At 52.1% G+C, this 15,149-nt stretch overlaps 5 protein-coding genes across 5 annotated transcripts; 2 read left to right on the top strand and 3 right to left on the bottom strand.

The window, feature by feature from the left end:
* Positions 1-363: 363 nt before the first annotated feature.
* J4E86_009574 (uncharacterized protein) lies at positions 364-2,214 on the bottom strand (the record flags this gene model as incomplete). Its single annotated transcript, XM_051450079.1, has 5 exons — positions 364-804; positions 874-1,100; positions 1,161-1,629; positions 1,725-1,876; positions 1,989-2,214. The coding sequence occupies 5 exons, from the start codon at positions 2,212-2,214 to the stop codon at positions 364-366; spliced, it is 1,515 nt and encodes a 504-aa protein (XP_051298924.1).
* A 1,445-nt stretch (positions 2,215-3,659) lies between these two features.
* Positions 3,660-4,746, top strand: J4E86_009573 (uncharacterized protein; the record flags this gene model as incomplete). The annotated part of the gene is made up of 3 exons (XM_051450078.1): positions 3,660-3,688; positions 3,725-4,020; positions 4,106-4,746. The coding sequence occupies 3 exons, from the start codon at positions 3,660-3,662 to the stop codon at positions 4,744-4,746; spliced, it is 966 nt and encodes a 321-aa protein (XP_051298923.1).
* Positions 4,747-4,954: 208 nt separating this feature from the next.
* J4E86_009572 (uncharacterized protein) lies at positions 4,955-6,528 on the bottom strand (the record flags this gene model as incomplete). The annotated part of the gene is made up of 2 exons (XM_051450077.1): positions 4,955-5,301; positions 5,352-6,528. The coding sequence occupies 2 exons, from the start codon at positions 6,526-6,528 to the stop codon at positions 4,955-4,957; spliced, it is 1,524 nt and encodes a 507-aa protein (XP_051298922.1).
* A 1,565-nt stretch (positions 6,529-8,093) lies between these two features.
* On the top strand, positions 8,094-9,846 carry J4E86_009571 (uncharacterized protein; the record flags this gene model as incomplete). Its single annotated transcript, XM_051450076.1, has 4 exons — positions 8,094-8,121; positions 8,175-8,296; positions 8,342-8,878; positions 8,935-9,846. The coding sequence occupies 4 exons, from the start codon at positions 8,094-8,096 to the stop codon at positions 9,844-9,846; spliced, it is 1,599 nt and encodes a 532-aa protein (XP_051298921.1).
* Positions 9,847-10,085: 239 nt separating this feature from the next.
* J4E86_009570 (uncharacterized protein) lies at positions 10,086-12,283 on the bottom strand (the record flags this gene model as incomplete). The annotated part of the gene is made up of 4 exons (XM_051450075.1): positions 10,086-11,118; positions 11,169-11,764; positions 11,816-11,941; positions 11,993-12,283. The coding sequence occupies 4 exons, from the start codon at positions 12,281-12,283 to the stop codon at positions 10,086-10,088; spliced, it is 2,046 nt and encodes a 681-aa protein (XP_051298920.1).
* Positions 12,284-15,149: the final 2,866 nt, after the last annotated feature.

Raw genomic sequence — 15,149 nt, 5'->3', positions numbered from 1 at the left:
TGGAGCGCTCTCGCCATGTTCCGGATTACTTCAGCCACGGCCGTTTGTCGCTGTTGGAGAGATCCGTCAGGTCTGCGCACATGGCGATTATCTCCAGAATATGAGCTATGCGAGTTTAGTCAATGCTGCCATATTTGGGTGGAGAGGTCCCAGGCTCAGACATATTCGTCGCTGGTACGTCGCTCTCTGCGCTTCAGCCGATTGGCTGCTCGGAACTCGAGCATCAATGTTGCCCTCACAACCAAGCAAAGCAAAACGCGTCGGAACATCATTCTACTATCATTTTGACTACACCAGACGAGGCGTGCGACGGATGCGCCCATCGTCCATTCAATATACCCAGCGGAGGCCGCAGTAGCCTTATTACCTAAAGGTGACATTTACCCACATGTCCTTGATCTCCCATAACCCAAGCGAATTGAATGTCTTCCATGGTTCCAGTGGGTTGGTCAACGACAGATCAAAGTGTCTCAACAACTCAAAGATGCACTTGTGTATCTCAATCAACGCGATGTTGCGTCCCAGGCAGAGCCATCGACCGTACCCAAATATCATATCGTTGGTTTTCGTCATTCTGGTTAGACGGTCTTTCGCCTCCTCGTCGCTTGTATCAATCAGCCAGCGTTCAGGACGGAAGGTACCACAGTCCTCGCCGTAGAGAGCGCGGTTGTTGCGGTGCATCGTCCAGGCTGAGTAGCCGACCAAGGTGCCGCCGGGGATGTGATACTCCTTGTCATCGATAGTCACAACATCTCCTTCATCCGGAGTGACTCTTGAAAAGATGTTGGCGACTGGTGGATGTATCTGCAGGGTGTACTGTTAGCGCATACTGGCTCAAAGATCCATGTTCTTTCCAGAAAGGACAAGACTTACTCGCATTCCTTCACGGACGACAGCGCCTAAATATGGCAGGCGGCGCACTTCTGCATCTGAGATGATGCCAGGAAATGCGGGAGCCGTGCTACTTCTGACGGCTTCATCTATCTCAGATTGCAGCTTTGCATACACGCGCGGATGGCTCATGACATATAGCAAAATGGTCCGAATGGCAGCAGCCGTAGTGTCAGATCCAGCGAGAATCTGCTCGAAGACTTCCTGGACTAAGCACGGTGGATCAGTCGACGCCCGGAATCGTGGGTTACAACACTCATGTCACTTACAAAGATCGTTTCCAGAGAGACCATGGCGGACGAATGACGCGAACATATCAGACTTGTCTTCAGTTGACTTCAACATCCTGGAGTCGACTATCTTTCGCGCTTGAGCCATCATGTTACCGAACCCAGTGGCATCCTTCTCCGATGGACTAATGGCGGGGCCAATTATAGGCGTGTCTCTGAGCCAGGCTATACCCATTGCGAAGGCCGTGTTTCCAATCTTGAGACCCTCTTCGCTCGATTTCAGGTAGTCTTTGAGGTCTTTGTCGGCATTCAAGTCACCGAATGCTTCTCCCAGACCTACATGGCTGATTACGTCCAATGTAAAGAAGGGGATCTTCTGAGCTAGATCCATGGCCTGGGATGGTTTCGTTGACGCTTTCGAGGCCGCATACTTGCGCACCAAAGTCACAAGTTCTTTTACATGGAGGTCTATTGAAGGCTCTAATGTCGGGTTCTCTTTACCAGAGTACTGCAATACGTTAGTAAGTGCAGATCGGTCGCGCAGCTGCTCAAATTTCCACTAGAGGTGCGCAACCTCATCATCCAGATTGTGTATCCACGTACCCCGGCTGTCATCTTCTTCCGTCTGGCATCATGGCTATCGTTGTCGCAATCTGTAAAGACATTGTCTTTCCCCGTCTCAAACCGAGCACTATGGTAGTACCATGATGATCGCTTATACGGTGAGCGCACTGCATTGATCCGTGCCCAGTATTCTGGGTCTGATGTTATGAGGTGGTTCGGTGCGATCCTGGCAATCGGCCCTTATGAGGAGTATCAGTATAAGGCCACCAGATCGCGTAGCACTTTTGCCTTCCTGACACGTACCGTACTTCTCGCAAACCTCGCCGTAGTACCTAGGAGATTGGCCACCGATAACAGCTCTGGAATGCCACAGCCAAGAGAGTCCCGTCGTCCTGGGTCCGGCGAAATGTCTCAGACGCAAGTACTGTCGTATGCGGCCGATAGCGAAGAACGCCACAGCGACGAATGCGATGGCGTACAGGCGCTGTGAGACGCTGTCAAGCAATGACTCGGGCGGAACAGACTCCATGGCTTGCCTGAAGTGATGTCAGAGCGCAAGGATTTGAAGTTGCAAATGATGAATGGGAGTTCTTCCCATCAGTGGGGCAACCCTTCGTGAAAGCGCGGGCGCCGTTGTGCGCTACAGAAACTAGCGGAGAGCGTTGCTGCAAGCTCCTATTGAACCACTGTTACTGGCCCTGATCGGTCAAGCACCAATTTGGAGGATTGGAGAAGATGCGGAGCTCGCAGCTGCATGGTGACCAAGCCATGTGTTGTCCATACCTTCCTCGGTGTGCCCCACCAACGAGCAACGTTTGACGGAAGTCATGGCGACATCTGGAACCAAGTCTCATCCCTTACAGAGGATAGCGGGAACCGGAGTGGTTTGCAAGCGCCGCGGCACGTCAAGACTGCTTGCGCTAGCGTCGTGTTGTTGATTGTCAAGGTTCCCCAGCTGAGCGATTGAGGCACGCAACAAGCTGATAGGGCAAGTTAGTACAGCAGCAATGCAGCGTCAAGTGACTCAAGTCTCGTCTTACACGAAGCAGTAACCGACTCTTGATGTTTTCGCAATCAAATCTTGTCCGATCGCGAAACTTACTCCAGCGAATCATTCGGTGGAGAACACTCCGGTCGAAAACAGGCTACGATGCGTCGTGTCGAGCCTGCAGGAGACTCCCGCGATCTCGGTCCACAACCACGTTTTTGCCCTTGTATGCACGTTGGCGTGAAGCACTTCGGACCTCAGCGCCAGTTTGTTCTAGCCCTGTGGAGAGGCGCACCTTGATCGTGTTACTGTCTGGGCAGGGTCTTCGTGACGGCACCTGCCGTTATTAACCACTCCTTCTTCTCTTAGTTGTTGTCTTGAACTTTTCCGAACTTTTTCCGCCCGTCTGAAGTCATTCGAGACCCATCAAACGACGTCATAGTGGTTTTTGTATACTCGCTTATCTATTTGCCCCATTTCGTTCCGTGCCGTTGATGTACGATTGAGGCACAGTCGCGGCTATTGTCTCTGGCTTTGATAGCCGCGCTAATAGTCGCTCGAAGAACTTTTGAAACATACAAAACTTGTGCCGACCTATTTGCCATTGGCGGAGTGGTTCAGCTTATCGAGTGAAACACAATCTCTACGATGGCAACTCTTGGAAAAGGGAAAGAGAAGGCAATTGAGATCGAGTCAGCAACAGCATCATCTGACAATACAATCTCTGGAGATGGCTCCACGAACGTTGCGCCACAAACTGCCGGGGCAGCGTCACCACTGAAAGACCTTACTGCATCATCTGACGCACCAGAAGAAGCGACCACCTCGCCAGATCCAGCGGAAGCATCTGATAGTCAAGCAATACCAACGGGGCTTCCCTCAGAAACAGTGGAAGGTCCTGCACCAACAGCGGAAGTTGTCAACCCACTTGTGTTAGTTGTAAGTATTCCAAACTCCCCTTCACATAGTTTGATCATTCATACATGATGCGCCGCGGAACAAACGTCGCAACCCAGTATTTCTCAAGAAACTTCTAACATCAGCAGGATAGTACAGACGCCGACTCGGCTCTAGGCGACGATGACGCTGCAAGCGACACAACGTCCATTGCGTCAACCATACATAAAGGTCGTTTCGAAAACGGCCGCCGTTACCACAAGTACCGTGAGGGCGAAAATGATTACTGGGGTCCCAACGATGAAATCCAGAACGATCAACTCGACATCGCGCACCACATGTTTCTAATCATGCTGAACCAGAAGCTGCATCTGGCACCTGTCAAAGAGCCAAGGAAGGTGTTGGATCTGGGATGCGGAACAGGGATATGGTGTATGGACATGGCCGACGGTGGGTCTTTTGCTCTTCCTCTCTTCATCTCCAATAACTCCGACAATTTCTCTCTCTAAGATATTATGACTAACCCAATACCCAGAATACCCCGGCGCCGAAATCCTCGGCGTAGACCTCTCCCCCATCCAACCGCAATTCACACCTCCCAACTGCAAATTCGAAATCGACGACGTCACCCTCCCATGGACATACACCCAGCCCTTCGACTTCATCAACATCCGCTCCTTGTACGGCTCTATCGGCGACTGGCCAGCACTATACGCACAAGTCTACAACAACCTCGAGCCAGGCGGCTACCTCCATGAAATGGAGATGAGCATCCAGTTCAAATCCGACGACGGCACGTTGACCAAAGAACACGTCTTGTCTCAGTGGAGCGATCTCTTCCATGAAGCGTCCGAGCGTTTCGGGAAATCTTTCTACGAGGTTTGGAACTTGTCGACGTATATTCGTAATGCGGGGTTTAAAGATGTCGAAGAGCGGGTATACAAGGTTCCCGTCAACGGGTGGCCAGCCGATCCACATATGAAAGAGTTGGGAAGGTGGAACTTACTGCATATCACGCAAGGAGCGGAGGGCTGGGGACTGTATCTGCTGACGAAGGTTATGGGCTGGACGGTCGACGAGGCCCAGGTTTTCTTTGCTAAGTTCAGGTCGGGCGTGAAGGAGAGGAAGGTGCATGCGTACTTCGAGGTCGTGGTAATTCATGCGAGAAAACCTTGAGAGAGAGTGGAGATGACAGCACCTACATGATTAATGCTCTTATGCGTCGTTCAGACACCGAGATAGTGTAGGAGCACAGGATGGCAAATCGAAAAGATAGCGTCATGATGCGTCGTTAATTAAAGTATTACTTAAAGCCAGGGTATACGCATAGGGAATATCAATCTGAACCAAATACCTCAGCTTCATCTCCGCTCCTTCACGGTGCCTACTTACGATCAGGAGGTGGAGTGGCTGTCCTGGGCACCTCTCCCGATTTTGGATCGGGAAGATGCGACACACTCGGGAGATCAGCTACCGACGCTGACTGCTCTTCCTCCTTCTCTTTGTTGTCCTTGATGATGAGTGGTTCTTGAGGCGGAGAAGCAGGCGTTATCTTCCCGCTGTCCCTAGTCTTCGCCTTTGACTGATCACCAAAGATGGAGTCGGTTTCCTCGTTGATGGAGGAGGCGCTGCTGATACGTCCAGCTTGGCCGTCTTCAGCAGCGAGGCGCTCCTTCTCGAGACGGGTTTCGCGACCGCGCTTGTGGCAGTACCAGAATACGAATAGCAGTACTAAATAGAGTCAGCCTGTGGTCCAAACGCGATACGAACATGATACGTACCGAATACTGCCAAACTCATGATGACGTTGGTTCCAGTTGCCAGAGCAGGGAACCTGAACTTCAGGAAGTTCACAATGCTCCTCAGTGCCGTTGCAACAGCACCTTGAGCGGACACCAGCGACTTCAGACTCGGTACTTTTGGCACTTGGGGCAGCATAGACCTCTTGCCCTTGGGCTTGCTGGAAGCCTGTGCATCGAACCCTGGCTTCTCGGACGACGCAGCCATGAGCTCTGGGCCGAGAGTGGCTGTGAGCTTGGCAGGCAAACTCTTGACCAGGTTCTGCAGGAAAGGCGGTAGGTTGCCGTACATCTTCTTGAGTTGGTTGTCGTAATCTGTGAAAAGCTTCTCCAGATCGTTGTAAGCTGTAGGTACCCCGTTTATGAGATCTTTCAGAACCTGCGTGAACTTGTTGAGAAGCTCTTCCGACTCTTTGCTGAAGCTGAAGACGCGGTTGTTGACAGCTGAGAGGTTGAGCTGATCCAAAATATCCGTCAACTCCTTGTCCTCCTTCTGCGCATCGGTAAGCTCGGCAGCCTTGGCGGATTCGGCGGCAGCGAGTAGGTCGTCTGCGAATTGGGTCCTGTCCTTCTCCGTGACCACGATCTTCTTGTCTTTCGAGGCCTTCTCTCCGTCCTTCTTGGCGAATTTGGGCAGCTGGAAGTAGGACATGACGCTCTTCTTCCTACCCAGTCCACCCTCAGCGGCCTTCCCTTTGCCCTTGTCGCTAGCGTCAGCAGTGGTCTCGGGTGGACTCATGGGGAGCGGCACTTTGTCTGCATTGTCCATGAGGGCTGTTTGCGCATCCCTGCCGACCTTCTTCTCGCCATTGTCGTCGACTATTTCGGTACGCTGAGGAAGGGGTGGGGGTGTGCCTTCGGGCTCCGCGGCGATGGCGGCAAGTCGCTCAAGAAATTGCTGGTCTTCGGCGTCGAGAACAGGCTCGCTTCCTACTTCTTCGCTGGCGTTGGCGACAGTTGGTGCTGGTGGGGAGGGTACGGGGCCGCTGGGGTCAGCAGCGGGTTCTTCGATCTTTGGGACGGCAGCATCCTCGACTTTCGGTACGGCGGATTCCGAGACTTTAGGAGGGTCTTCGATGGGCGGGGCGCCGGGTTTCTGTTTTGACTGAGGGAACAGCTGCTTTGACTGGCGGCGCACTTTCTCCAGATAGGATGCCATATTGGATGTGCGCGTCTGCCTTGGGTTTGGGTGTTGGTGGCAGGTACGGGTGTGATGAGAGACGCTTTAGGAGATTAGGCGTTTGTAGGATATATGTCGCACTCTAGATTTGACGTGGAATGCTTGGGGGCGATCTTCAGGCTCGGCGGTGCTCGCTATGTCGTCGTCGGCGCTGTAGAAGCCCTGATTTGATGTCCCGCGTTTACACGTGCTACGTCATGGGCAGGGGTGTCGATCTAGAGCTCGCGCCACGCCACGAGGGGCGACTAGCGCGACTCCTGACTTCTCACACCGCGACCCGTCAAACCTCGCCCTGACAGCACGAGATTGGAAAGATTCTAAGACACGTCAATTACTCACTGGAAATGGATGCAAACTCTCGTGGACTTTCTTCACTGTTTTGGTCGCTGATGTCCCGATATCCTCTCCAAAATCTGCGTTCGACGAATCCGCCACTGCAAACAATGGCCATGCATGCCCAAGCATAGCACTCGGAAAGGTCTACCTGGATTGGAAAACGTCGAATACTCGTAATCGCTAGATCAGTGTCTTTTGTAGCTGTTCCGATTATGGGACAGCAGCCGCGATCATACAATCAATCTTCGTCGAAACTACACACGGCTCGTGACTTTCTGTTACTATGTGGTGGCACTTCTTCCGCCTTGGCTTTCATAAGTTGATGCTGTAGATAAGTTTACCACCGACCTACTTTTGGTCCACCGATCAGCCAGATCCGATAGGTGTTTAAGAATTACAGTACAATGACATATCGTTCACGCGTCGATCATTCCTGACTTCGAGGTTCCTTCGGAAGATACGCTTGCTTCCGATCAATACGTGGTTTCGCCTGCTTGTCGAATTTCTGGATATCAGGAGACCGGTCACCCCAGCATATAGCACAGCTCCCAAATCAAGCGACAACGTTAGTCATGCACCCTCAATGAGCGATATTGGGTAAACTTCATCGATGTTGTCGCGGTTAGTCACATATTTTGGTTTGCCTCCTGATTACTCTCAAGCTGACCAAATCCGAGCATTCAAGGAGAGCACTTCCATGAGTAACGGGGACCTACACCTTATTCATGTCTTAGATATCAGATATCATATCTCAAAGCTGCATTCTCACCACCGTCCCTCTCTCTTACATATAGGTAGCCCGGAGGACTCGCAATCACGTGCTTTCGTTGACCACGTCTACCGCCCACACTCCTCCTCACCCCCACTATATAAGCAGTATATCACTTCATCCTCCATCGTTCCTCCATCATCTTGATCGCCCGCAATAACTTTGAAGTAAGGTAGTACATTTCTTGTCTGCGCGAATTATCTGCTTTGGGCTCACTGAAGCCTCCGGCCGCACACCGTGCGCAATCGGACTACCCACCTTTACCTTTGGCGCCTACAGTGGGCTAACGCGTTTGTTCTTTTGCAGCCCCCACAGACTACCCCGCGGTGCTTCAGTACACCGAAACGATAAAGCCCGTCACGCAATCAATCACTGTGTCGCGCTTCACAGTACCGACACTACACATATCACCGCCGTACTCATCACTGTAGTTCGCAACATGGCTAATGACGCCTTCAACTTCTACGGTAAGTACTGTCATGATTGTCCTGTCTGCACGTTTTCTAACAAGAAACTATAGGCGACGAGTCAGACGACGCGAAGCCCGTTCAGAACGACTTGGACGACTTGAACGACGCAGTCGGCAGTGCTAGTGGTGATGACGATGACTACATCGAGGACGCTGCTCAAGCAGCTGACGATGTAAGTACATAACTTGCTCATTCTGATATCGCTAACTTGGAATAGTCCGATGATGGCGACTTCAAGCTCGATGGCTATGAGGATCTCGGTATCCCGGAAGACGAGGTAGAAGACGAGGTAGAAGACTACGATCCTGAGTACGACGACAATACGACCGGTCAGAAGCGCAAGCGCGTCCGAACCAATAACGCCTCCAAGACCAAGGGTCTTCAGCGGTCCGTCATTGGTGTCCCAACTGGCGACGCTGAAGCTTTCATATTGGATGAAGACAACAGCTTCCTCTACAGCAAGCCTTCGCGCAAGCCCGGTACTTTTGGCCGCCATGACCGTCGCAAAGCCGAGAGTCTTCCAGCTTATCACAAGCGTGTCACTCACGAGTTGGACTCTGATGACGAACTCATGATGACGATGCGTGAGAAGGGCTTCAGTGATCGCCAGATCGCCGACAAACTTGCTAAGGATGGCCGTGTCCGCTACGACCAGAAGTCTATCTCCACGCGCATCATGCGCATCCGCCTTGCTCAGTGTGAGAACGTCGACTTCCTTCTAAAGGAGGGATACAAGGAGTGGGAATACGCTGATGTAAGTGCTTGGTCAAGTGACACCCCCTTTATGATTTGGCTAATTTGAACTTTCAGGATGAACTTCTGGTGCAGTCCTACGCACTCGCCGACATCGAGGTCAACTACGAGTTGGAGCGCATTCGCGCCTGGCGCTTCCGCAAAGTCTCCGATTACATGCGTCGCCTGAACAAGAACGCACTCTTCTCTGCCAAGGCCTGCCGTAACCGTTACAATGAACTTGTCGAAGGTATAGCCCGCATTCCCACCGATATGGACGACGACCCCGGCGCCCGCCGTATGGATATGGAAGAGTACCGCATGATGCGTGAGAAGACCCGTATCAAGGAGCAGGCCGACAAGGACGCCCTGGAAGCTGCGGAGGCTAAGATCAAGAACGACGCCAGGGTGCTCAACGCTCAAAAGGCAGAGGAGATCGCCGAGAAGCGCCAAGCCAAAGAGCAAGCAAAGGCTCATCGCGCCATGGCCCGTGCCGCCCAAGCCCAGATCCGCCTTGCCCGAGCCAACGCGAATAGGATCTCGAAGACTCAGCGCAACACCCAGATCAAGACCAATGGCAAAGCCCAGGAAACAAAAAAGAACGAGGACGCCTCTCCGGCCACGACCAAGACAAAGACCAAGAAAGTGGACCCTAACTACACCGATCCGCGTTCTTATCTCTCCTTCCTTGATCTGAAGAAGATGTGTGAGAATCGCGGTATTGATCTTCCGCGCAGGGTGGACAAGGACACCCTGCTGCAGGCTATAGTTGATGCTGATGACGAGTACAACCAGAACGAGCTCAAGAAGATGTGTCGCTCCAAGGGCTTGAATACCAACACCAGTAAGCTGGTGATGAAACAGTCGCTGGCGTTGGCTTCGGCAAAGGCTTGTGACTCGTACGATGCAGGAGTCGCCGCTGCCAATGGCACTACCATTACTACTGTTGAGAACGACGGTGACGATGAGATGGATATGGAGGAGGAGTAGGTGGGAGCGAGGCGACTTCACGACATTGAACATGGAGGAAGGTGGGACTAAAAGTGGTTTGACTCATGTCACGGCGGACTATGCATGCGGTGCCTGAACACAGCGGATGGGATGTATTCCTCAGGGTGGGATGAAAAGTGGGAGTTCACGGCTAGATAAAGATACTTATTCTCCAGGCAATGAGATCATTATGGAACGGACTCTCGTAAAAATTAGAATATGTGAACATCGTGAAATCTCTACCAACACTCCCACTTCTGACCACCCATAGCCACCAGCCGATTGAACAACTCGTCTCTCAACGGAAGCGCCATTATGCGGTATTCGTTGAGTTGCCTGTCAGTAATGATCAATCCATCAGCGACCTCCCGTCCCATAGCCCATCCAACAACCAACTTCGCCTTCCAGCCAAAGCCACCGACCTTCTTCATCTCCATGATTTCTCCAACCGGTAAACTCCAGGACGGGTGCAGATCCTCTCTATCTGCGCTACCAATTTTCTCGATAGTCTTGTCTGTGGAAAAGGCAATAGATGGAATCGTGGACTTGGTAGCGATGTACACATGTCCTTTCTTGCCATCATGTCGGGCTTTGAATTCGACTGGACCGGATGTGAGATCAACTCCCCTGCGTGGTACAGCACCCAGTCTGTTTTTGGCATGGGTCGAGCCGGCGGCAGCTTTGACTTTGTCGGCTGTCATGGTGGTCTCGACGCCGCCCTTGACGGTGCCGCGGAAGAAGTTGAGGATCTTAGTTCCCTTCTTGCCGTGCTTGCTGTCTTTGGCTTGATCGATATCTTCGCCGCCGGTTTCGTGCGCAGTAGTAGGGTCGTGGGCCATGGCTTCATCAAGTTCTTCTTGGGTTGCGTTGAGTGGCCAGTCGGCACCTGTGGCGCGCAACTCTTCCTCGTTGATATCGACGGGCTTCTCTTCTGGTGCTTGCGCTACGTGAGGCGGTGGTGGCAGTGGGGCTTTATTCGCTTCGCCGAGTCTAAGAAGAGTAACGGTGAGTTGGGCGTTGGTAGGGACACCCTTGAGTAGCGTATTACGGAGCTCGAGCAGCTTTTGCCAGTTGGGAAACTTCTTGTTAAGAAGCGCTAGTCCTCGCTGTATGACAGGGTCACCGAAGAAGCCAAAGCCAGCACCGAAAGTGACACCCTTCATGAACATGTACGATGTTACAAATAGTGACACAAGAACGAGTGGTGCCACTACGACTGCGAGTCGAAGATGAGACCTGTTCTTTGGAAATGGGGGAGTCGGTTCAAGCATACTGTGATCATGTCAGTAATTTCATGTAAACGCCGAGAAACGGTTGCTTACTTCGCGAACCGCTCCCATGTGTCTGTGACATCTGCGATACCGTGCATAATAGGCCTCATTTTCGTCCACATGGCAGTCTCCATGGGAACTTTAGTCTTGTCGTGGTGCTTGCTGGGCTTGGCGCCAGCAGCCTGATCCCTTGCATCCGCAGCACCGATGGCGAGCCTAGTAGGGTCCGGTACACTACTGTCAGGAGAGTCTTCATCTGGAGGCTCTCCCTGTGGGTGCTTGCCAGTCGCGCTCGATAGCGCTATCGACGCAAACCCGTTGACGAAATTCGAGGCCTCTTGCTCAACAGCCTCACCCTTGTGGTTTTCAGGTGCTCCAGTAGCACTGTCTGTACTGCCTAGAGTTCCAGACTTCGGCTTCTGTACACCTCCCGTAGAGCTGACAAGAGCGATAGGTGCTGGTGGGAACATGGCACCGCGAGCCGGGGGGTAGACAATGAGCGTAACCAAAGTCACCGTTATCAAGGGCACGATCATGTCGAAAATCCAGGCGGCAAAGTATGCGGAGCAGAACCATGCAGTGCGACGCGTCTCTCTCCATGAGCGGATGCGAACGATGTGCTTGCCGAATCCGATTAGACCGATGCCCTATGCGCGGTTAGATCAAGCGCGTTCGTTACTTACCCTCCAAATGCTTACTATAGTCATATATAAGCGTTCGATATTGGCGCGAAGCTTGTCTGGCGAGAATTCTTCCTCATCCGCGATGTTCATGTCCAAGCCTCCAGGAGGCGCTGTTGGAATCTCTTTGACATGGTACATTTGCTACTCACTGTCAGTACCCGATTGTAGGATTGTAGTTACACCTTGCCTCACCTTATTGAAACGTCGGACCAACAGCCACAAGTCCTCGTTACCCAGACCTCCCACGAGCGGCTTCGCGACGAGTTCCTTTGGCTCATTCCATCCAAGGTCCACCACTTCATCTCCGTGAGCTATCTGCGCTGCACCCTTCTCTTCTGGAGGCGCTGACTTAGCAGCCTCTAGAGCTAGCGCATGGCTCTCCGTAGGCGCATTCCGTAGCGTGGTAGACTTCCCCTCATGTTCTGTAGGGTCCGTATCCGGGATAGGCAGGAGGTCCTTGTAGACCACACCCCCGGTCGACATGTTGACGTTCAGTATTAGGCGTCAGATGTGCGTAGGTATGAAGGTATCGAGGTCAAAGGGTAAAGAGTGGAGGGTAGCCTTGCGATGTATTGGCCTTCATACGGCAAGAAAGACGCGTAGGGCCGCAATTGCCCTCTACGTCATGTACGCACTAACGACGGCAAGCCACATGCATCAGTGGCGATCAGAAGCCGCGGGACGCTAGATTGGAGCCTTACCTTCAACACCGTTGAGGCTCGTAACCGTGCGCTAAATGCTAGCCATCAAGTATTCATCGTGCCTCTACATGCACCTCATCGCGTTGTCTTGACGCTTTCCCAAAGTCTGGGTGAACGTGTGGAGCTGACAGGATCTATGGTTTCCAGGACCGCGGACAGCGATCATGATCGCCAAACCCCACTACATCTGGCCTCCCGTGTTTTCCCTGCTTCGATCCTTTCCAATTCAGGTCAACCATGCCCTTCTGGGCCCAAGGCATGCCAAAAAGGTGGTGCGCAGTAATTTTGCGATGACTGGAAAGAAGTGCCGTATTGCGCGCCAACGCAGGTGTGGGTGTGTGACGTCATCGAACGCTTTGCAGCATGAGTGGAGCAGCACGAGTGGACGCGTAGTGGGAATAGCTTTCGCTTGCTTTACCACATGGTTTGCGTGTGATGGCTAATGCTTTCAAATTGATTCGGGACTTCTTTGTTCAAGGCCAAAAGATATCATCCAAGACCGCCACGAGAGAGACACTGCACATGACCCGTGATCGGAGCGTGGTTAAAGAAGCGAGTCATTTGGCTAACGGCCGCGCTAGATGTCTATGCCTACGTGACAGCGAACATTAATGTTGGTGGTGGGAGGCGACACTCATGCGCAACATTATCCATTATGGTTTCCTAAGCACATCTATCAGGCCTTGCTCGTACGTTACTGTGGTCGAAACCATGATGCCATCATGCTTCGCTCTCAATTCCTCCTGGCTGCTATGCGCGCCAGCCCAGTGTAACTCTGCCAGTCCCTGCTCAAAGATTGGCTTTGAAGGCCTGTTGTTTCCACTAGGTCTGAGCTCCAATCTACTCCCCTTGCTTCTGTCCGCGAAGCCATCAGCCTGTCTACGGTAGCCGCGCGAATCGTAAGAGGTATTGGAGCGGAAAGCGTTAAGAAGAACAGCGAATGCGGGGCAGCAAGCAATGATAACAGCTGGAAGAAGATTAGTGATTGTATGTAATGGTTTTTTGGGTCTGACATACCAATGGAGCACTCCACCATGCCCCAGATAGCGAGCCAAGTGGGATCAAGTGGTTGGCCGGCAGCCTCGGGCTTTGATGCGTTGATCGCAACTTGCGTGACTCGGAGACAGGCGAAGAGGATACAAACGACACCCGTTGCGAAGAGACACAAGATTGATATTTTCTTGCTTCGTGGCATCTGGAGATTCCAGGTGAGCCATGTTGGAAGCGCCATAACTATGAAAGCCGACAGTCAGCAGATAGAACAGACTTGTATAGATGCTATACGACATACTCATCATATTTGTTGAAGTATCTGCGGCAAAGGAGTAGTACAGGCTGACGAGCTGGGTGTGGTGCGGACCTTCGCCAGTCTAGAGCGGGATGTGGTTAGTAGGCAGCCCAGTATATATCGTGTGCACAACAAGGACTTACACATCCTCCTGTCCAGAATCCCGGTATGGTACCGCATGACTGAAAGTAGAAAACGTAATTGCCAGCAAAAGTCTGTCTCCAACGTCAGCCGTCGTCCAAGTGAGTGCTACCAAAGTCTGCACAACTGTGATATCTTACCACTAAGCAGATCCCAGCTATGCACCACCACACAAAGGTCCAGCGCGGAGATATGCCATTCAATAATCTCCGATAAAGCAGCAGCAAAGATAGTTTGATCGACCACAGCACTGCCCAAAACATGCAGAAGGCAATGAACACCATCTTCGCCATCATCATGCTATCATGCCGCAAGTCTGGATAAGGCGGAATTTCTCGATTCGAGACGGCATATACTCTCTGCATATAGGGAGACAATGCAATGTAGAGAGCGCACATCGTCACATAAATGGCGAAGGCGACAAATACAAAGTAGTCAGAGGCTGTCAGCCTCCTCGGCCGGATGACGTTGAGACCAATCCTCGCAAGGACAACTGAGCTGGTCAAGCCAAGCATAGAGTATGCGACCTTCAGCACTGTTCCCTGGGCGAAACCGTTCGTTTTTGCCGACATCGTTGCTGATATGGTGTGAACCGGAAGTAAACAAAGATAACGAAGATACAATGGAGAGTATCGGTCATTGATTGTCGGAGCAAGCTCCAAGACGTAATAGTTATTCGATATCATTGTCGTGTCAGTGCATGCGAGCATGCGGCGTAAGACCACCCTCAGGTTTCGTGTCTACCGGCAGAGGGGATCACATTGACCAAAGGGCCATGACCAATTTCCAGCACCGGATCTACAATCGCTGATTGCTTGATCGTAGTCAGGGGTAGGCAGGGCTATCCAAGATCTCGCTGTTGTAAATTTAGTATACCTCCCTCGAACTTGCTCTTGCATGTTGACAGCAGCGTGGACTTGTCCATGACCGAGTTAATAAGGTTGGTCAATTCTGGAAGAACGACGCAGAGTAAGAGCCATGCACCAAAGATACACGTTCCCCTCCTGTACAAGAGTAGGATAAGATGGATAGCGCACAAGACTCTCCGTGGATGAAGAGTGGCACTGGAGATGTCGCTTGCGCCTGCCGAATTCCGTGCCGTCGCTGTTCTACTCGCCTGCCTCCGGAGCATAAAACGCTCCTATGACACTGCGGTTCGTTTCGCTTGCGGCAGATCAAGATGCAGGTGTTATCGGGTAGAGCAATCCCTTTGCCAAGA

Source organism: Alternaria arbusti (assembly GCF_024043155.1).
Source record: "Alternaria arbusti strain BMP 1465 chromosome Unknown scaffold_17, whole genome shotgun sequence".
Classification (NCBI taxonomy): domain Eukaryota; kingdom Fungi; phylum Ascomycota; class Dothideomycetes; order Pleosporales; family Pleosporaceae; genus Alternaria; species Alternaria arbusti.
This window is presented reverse-complemented; position numbering and strand designations above follow the sequence as displayed.